The sequence below is a fragment of the Fukomys damarensis genome, unplaced genomic scaffold (genome assembly GCF_012274545.1).
Source record: "Fukomys damarensis isolate Sample0158 unplaced genomic scaffold, DMR_v1.0_HiC HiC_scaffold_12, whole genome shotgun sequence".
NCBI lineage: Eukaryota > Metazoa > Chordata > Mammalia > Rodentia > Bathyergidae > Fukomys > Fukomys damarensis.
Window position 1 is genome coordinate 17,253,149 of NW_022900924.1, and position 6,544 is coordinate 17,259,692.

Below are 6,544 nucleotides of genomic sequence, written 5' to 3' on the forward strand. Positions count from 1 at the left end.
TTTTTTTTTTTTTTTTTTTTTTTTTTTTTTTCCTTGAAGACAGGTCTTCCTACATAGCCTAGGCTGAATTGAACTCACTATGTGGCCCAGACTGACCTTGAACTCATAATCCTCCTGCCTCAGCCTCCCAAGTATAGGTGTATAAATTTTTTTTTTTCAGTGCAATTCCAAAAGCCAAGGAGAGAAAGAAATGTATACACTGGGAATCACTAATTTTCCCATTCCTGGAGAGCCTGGTTTTCCACTAAATGCAATTTATGCCAAACCTGCAAACAAACAGGAAGATGGTAAGATCAAGATATCTGTCCTCTCTCTCTCAGGCAGAAGGAGGTTTTCTTCATTTGCCGTTCTCCCTGATCCTTTTCTTGCCTCGATTGGTGTGTGCAGATTGAATGTGGAATCATTACGATGTACATGATTGTATCTAAGTCACTTTAATAAGCATTTTGGTAGCAAGTGGGGCATGCACAGAACCTTTGGGACCAGAATGAATCAAGTATTTGATCTATCATTGCTTTTTTCTTATCCTGTTTGAATGTATAAAGATGCTTTGCCAAGGTCAGTGTCCAGACCAGCAGCCAGGCTATTTGAATGAACTCTGAAGTACAGTTTCTTATTTTTAGAGGTGATGAGAGCCTATCTGCAGCAGCTAAGGCAAGAGACTGGACTGAGACTTTGTGAAAAAGTTTTTGATCCTCAGAATGATAAACCCAGCAAGGTAAGAGCCTCTTCTTTGGCTGTTTACTTGGTAATTCACCTTTTAGCTTGTTGGCCACCATTAAACACACTAATATCTTCCATTGCAAGAATACTTTTAGCCTGGCATACTCTGCACACCTGTGATCCCAGCTACTCCGGAAGCTGAGGCAGGAGGATTGCCATTTTGAGGACAACTTAATAAGACTGTATTTCCAAAAGAAAAAAAGGAAAGGGTTGGGTCTGTAGCTCAGTGATAGAACCCTTGCCTAATATGTGAGGCCCTGGGTCTAATCCTCAGTAATGTAAAGAAAAGGAAAGAAACTTTTAATTTCTGCATCTCACTGTTGTTTAACTTGAGTATGTGCCCAGTGGGTAATAATTCACTGGATCACACTGAATGAAGAATTGTATCTAGTAAGGAAATTTTAGTTGTCTTCTTCATTATGTTCTTAGGTCAGGGTGTTAGAAACCAGAGAAGAGGTTTTTTGTAGGTATCTTGGCTGTACTGTGTAATCACCTTTAGTACCCACTAGGGACCCCTGTGTCTGTGGAAGCCCTGTTCCTACATAAAACGGCGTAATATTTGCTTGTGCCCTACCCGCCTCTTCCTGTACACTTCACCTCCTCTCCAGGGTACTCACACTACCTAATACAACGTAAATGCCATGTAAAAACTTGTGCTACTAGATCATTTGGGGAACAGTGATAATCAGAGAAGGCTGTTGAGTGCAGAGTTTTTTCCCCCCAAATATTCTCTACCCCCCCATGGGTTGACTGTAGACATGCAAAATGCACAAATACAAAGAGCTGACTGTATAACATTTACCTACTTTATCATAATTTTGGTTTTTTATTTGTTTGGTTTTTGCTTTTTTTGGTGGGGATGGGGGTTGAGACAGGGTCTCACCATGTAGTTGAGACTGACCTGGAACTCACTATGTAGCCCACGCTGGTCTTGAACTCACAGCAATCCTCCTGCCTCAGCCTCCCGAGTGCTGGGATTACAGGCATGCGCCACCATACCTGGCTGTTTTTTGATTTTTTGAGACAGGGTCTCACTATGCAGTTTGGGCTGGTCTTGAACTCACTATGTAGCCCAGGCTGGCCTTGAACTCATGGCAATCCTCCTGCCTCAGCCTCTGAATGCTGGGGTTATAGTTGTGTGCTACCATGTCCAGCTGTTATAATTTTGAGTAACTTATGCATCTAGAAAATTTTATATGTGCTTCTGAGGAGTTTATAAGGTGAAAGGACCTGAGCTACTATTAATTTTTTTGTTTTTTGGAGGGGGTACTGGGATCAAACTCGGTTCCTTGTGCTTGTGAGGCAGGTGCCAAACCACTAAGCTAAATCCCCAGTCCACTATTAAATTATATTATTAAATAAATTTGAATTCTGCTGGGTACAATGGCACATAACTGTAATCCCAGCCCTCTAGAGTCCAAGGCCAGGAGGAATGCAAGTTCAAGCCCAGCCTGGGCACCTTAGCAACTCAGCAAGACTCTGTCTCAAAGTAAAGAATAAAAAGGGCTGGGGATGTAGCTCAGTATGAAGGCCCTCAGTACCTGAATAAATACATAATGTGAATTCTGACCTTACCCTGAAGATGCATTGTGATTTGACTCCACTATTCATTCCATTTTGTCCCCTTCTGGCAGTGGTGGACCTGTTTTGTGAAGAGACAGTTCATGAATAAGAGTCTGTCAGGACCCGGGCAGTGAAAAGCACCTGGCCGCCACTGTCTCCAGAGTCCGGGCGGCGTTTTACAGCAGGATGTGCACAATCCTTTGCCTTTGTTTCGTAAAGTTTCACACAGAGCAAGATGGGAGCCTGTCTAATGGAAAAGCTCTTGATCAACAGTTCGGGTATGGGAGGGGAAGTGGGTTATCCAAGGGTGATTCAAAAATTTCTGCAGTATTAAGCTGGTGCTTAATAATAATAATAATTAATAAATTTCTAATAACTTTATTGCTTATCTTTGACATTCAATTAAAAAATTTTAGCTAAAATTCAGACTATAGTATATGTAGAGTTTAATGGTTTTAGTATAGTTTTGCAATCATGATCACTATAATTTCTGAACACTTTCATCACCCCAGAAAGATGTACCTCCATCCTCCCCGGCCTCCCTTCCTGCCCCTGTCCCCCAGGATAGGAGAAGTGACCTTATGTGTCTGGCTCCTTTCACTTAAAAGTTTTTAAAACTCACTCTTGCCATAGCATGTATTAGCATTTATTTATTTATTTATTTAAGACAGTGTCTCACTGTTTATAGATCGGGCTGGTCTTGAATTCACTGTGTCGCCCACGCTGCCCTGAACTTGTGGTGATCCTCCTGCCTCAGCCTCCCAAGTGCTGGGATTATAGGTATGAGCCACCATACCAGGCAGCACTTCTTTTTATTTCCTTTTTTTTTTTTTCCTCATTGAGTTTATTGGTACATTTTAGGTATACACTACAGTTACATTCATTATTGGGATCTTGTACCTTTACGTGACAGGTCCTGGTTCTCATTTTTTTCCCCTTGTCCCTGCCCTCCCTTCACCCCCTCCTCCCTTTTCTTGCCTGTTTTAGTTGCTGTGTACATGAGATAAAATATACTACAGCACGTGTGTGTGTGTTCCTTTCTGCAGAGTTTTATTCCACACCAGAGAGTGGCTCCATCTTAGGCAGCTGCGCTCCTGGCGGCACCATCTTGCTCAGCTCCTTGCTCTTCCTCTTGGGTGGCTGTGTCTCCCTACCCTCTCCTCAAGGAACCTGAGGGCCCCCTTGTGCTTGGAGGCCTGTGGCTCCCACTTAGGGTGGTGGAGCCACATATCTCCAGGCCATGTCCTGTGGTTTTGATTTGTATTTCTCTAGTGTTGAGCATCTTTTTTTTATACGGATACTGGCTATTTAACCATCTTCACTGGAGAAATCTTTATTCAAATCCTTCCCCTTTTCTTTTGGTAGTGCTGGTCCTGGGGATTGAACCTTGGGCCTTTGCAGTGAGCTACATCCTCAGCTTTTTTCCTGAGACAGTGGCGAAGGATAAGTTTAAACTGGTGGTCCTCCTGCCTTGACCTCCCAGAGAGCTGAGATTACAAGTGTGCCACACTAGGCCTGACTTGCTTTGTTTTTTATTTTGTTTTGTTTCAGACACAGTCTTGCTCTGTGGTTGAGGCTGTCCTTGAACTCACTGTGTTGCCCAGGCTGGTCTCAAACTCACAGCTATCCTCCTGCCTCAGCCTCCCAAGTGCTGGGATTACAGGTGTGTGCCACTACATCCAGCACTACACCTGGCTTTTTTGTCCATTTGTTACTTGGCTTATTTGTGTAGGAGTTCTTTACATATTCTGAATACTGATTCCTTATCAGATACATAATTTGCAAAATGTTTACTTTCTGTAGATTTTTTAAAACTTTCTTCAAGATGACATTTTTTTTTTTTTTTTTTTGTTTTTTTTTTTTTTTTTTTTTTTTTTTTTTTTTTTTGGTACCAGGGATTAAACTCAGGACCTTGTGCTTATGAAGCAGGCACGGTGCCACTGAGCTAAATCCCCAGCCCAAAGATGTCCTTTTAAGTACAAAAGTTTTTAATTTCATTGAAGTCCTGTTTAGTTCTTTCTTTAGTTGATTTTGTTGATTTATGCCTTTTTAGCATTTTCTGTTTTCAGCTCATGTTTAAGTCTGATACATTTTGAGCCAATTTTTATATACACTGTAAGGTCTCACTTTTTTTCATATACACAGTTGTGGGCATTTGTTTTGTTTTTTGGTACTGGGAATCAAACTTGGGACCTTGCACTTGCAAGGCAGGCAGCAGAATCACTAAGCTAAATCCCCAGCCCAATTGTATAGGAGCAGAACCTACTTTTAGCATCCCATCATCTCCCACACCTCCTACTTGCTTCATTCTTTGCATATGGCTATGCGTTTGTCTCAGAACCATTGTTGAAAAGACCATTCCCATTGAATTGTGTTGGCTTCTTTAAATCAGTTGACCATCTCACTAGGGATTTTACTCAGCGGTAGAGCCCTTGCCTAAGATGCACAAACCCCTGGCTTTATTCTCTTTGTTGCCCAGGCTGGCCTCACACTCTGATCCTCCTGCCTCAGCCTCTTCAAAGCTGGGATTACAGGTGTGCTCCACCACGCCCCGGCAAACCCCCGCCTTTGATCCTTGGCACTGGGAAAAAAAACACTTGCTCATAAAGGCGTGGGTTTAGTTCTGGAGTCTCTGGATTGTCCATCCTTATGTGACACTCGTTTTTATATTTGGCCAGATTTCATTATTTAAGAGGTTTTTGTTATTTGGGTGATAGAAGTAGCTATTACTTGAGTTCTTCCAAAACTATGTGACTATGTATTTCCTGATACGTTAATGTCGTAAACGTGGTGCCTGAGAGAGTGCCTTGAACCCTTGGAACATGAGGCTACTGCACTGCCATCTATGGTGCACCTTTGAATGTTTGAGAGGCTGTTGTTTTAGTATTTGTCGGGGTAATATTTGGCTCAGACACAATTCACTGTGCCTTGGACTTTTGTCTCTCTTTGGAATCAGGAAGTAGTTCCAGGATGGAGCCATTTAAGGACATTGCTGGACCCAGCTCCTCCTGGTTTCCTGCTGCACTTCGTCTTCTGTGACTGTCATCCCCAGGCTCCAGGTGGCCTCCATCTCTAGTTTTGGCAGGAACCAGGGAAGCGGAGCAATAGAACTGAAGGGGACCCAGCTGAGGACACCTTTACCCTTGCTGGAAAATCTGCCCAGAGATGTGAACTTGAGTCTCTCCGCCTCTAGCAACATTTGAATCTGGAAAGGGGAAACTCACTGGGTGGTCACTGCCCAGGTCAAGGAGGGAAACGGAGTTTAAATTTTATTAAAACAAGCTTTACAATGTTCTGGGGCATTCTAGACCATTTCCTTTTTGGTTTTATAGATACATGCTTTATTTTATGCGTGAGTGCAATGCTCTTGAGGACCTGTTCACTGAATGCTTGAATTAGACTGGTTAGTTGAGTAACTACATTCCACATAACTGACAGTATTGTTAGTCCTGTAGGTGCAGTTCAGTGGTAGAACTCGTTCTTAGCACACGCAAGGCTCTGGGTTCAATTCTCAGTGCCAAAAAAAAAAAAAAAGAAGGAAGGAAACAAAAATCTTACTGAATAGTTACTATGTGACCGGACAGGCTTACAGCCGGAAGAGTCAGCCAGATGGAGTCGTGCAAGCCTGTAACCCAACACTCAGGAGGCTGAGGCAGGAGAATGACTAGAAGCTTGAGCCCAACCTGGGCTACATGGTGAGTTCAAGGGCAGCCTGAACAATATAGCAAAACTCTGTCTCAAGAAACAAACTAGCTAGGTGTGGTGGTGCACAACTGTAATCCCAGCCCTCGGAAGGCTGAGGCAGGAGGATCGCTGCAAGTTTGAGACCAGCCTGGGCTACATAGTGAGTTCCAGGTCAGTCTCAACTACATAGTGAGACCCTGTCTCAAAAAAACAAAACAAAACTGAAATACAACAACAACAAGCCAGAAGAGTCCTGTTCTTGTGTTTCTGATGTTTTGCTGAAACCTCCTGTCACAGACCCAGAGATATAAAAAAAAAAAATCAGTGTTTCAAGATTAAAGGTTTGTTTTTAACAATCTGAAAGTGCTGAAGGGAACTTTTTTCTTGTGCTGCCTTTTACTGTGTGCCTGTTGCATATGTGCCAGCAGGGGGTGCACAGATGCTAGGAGCCAGAAGTCAGCTCGCACTCCCCGCTTCCTGCCCAATGATGGCAACTGTTGAGTTATGTTTTGTAAATGTGACAGAACCATTTCCAAAAGATTTACAATAGATATATTTTTTTATCTATTCACAA

General features: G+C 42.7%; 1 protein-coding gene across 2 annotated transcripts in view; it reads left to right on the top strand.

Annotated features, from left to right (window-relative positions):
* Positions 1 to 2,667, top strand: part of Arpc3 (actin related protein 2/3 complex subunit 3) — a 14,580-nt gene extending 11,913 nt beyond the window's left edge. For both annotated transcript variants that reach the window (XM_010604423.3, XM_033762445.1), the window contains 3 exons: positions 161 to 287; positions 624 to 718; positions 2,358 to 2,667. In XM_010604423.3, coding sequence (XP_010602725.1) covers positions 161 to 287; positions 624 to 718; positions 2,358 to 2,420 — 285 coding nt within the window. In that variant the 3' untranslated portion in view covers positions 2,421 to 2,667. The remainder of the gene's footprint in view (positions 1 to 160; positions 288 to 623; positions 719 to 2,357) is intronic.
* The last annotated feature ends 3,877 nt before the right edge of the window (positions 2,668 to 6,544 follow it).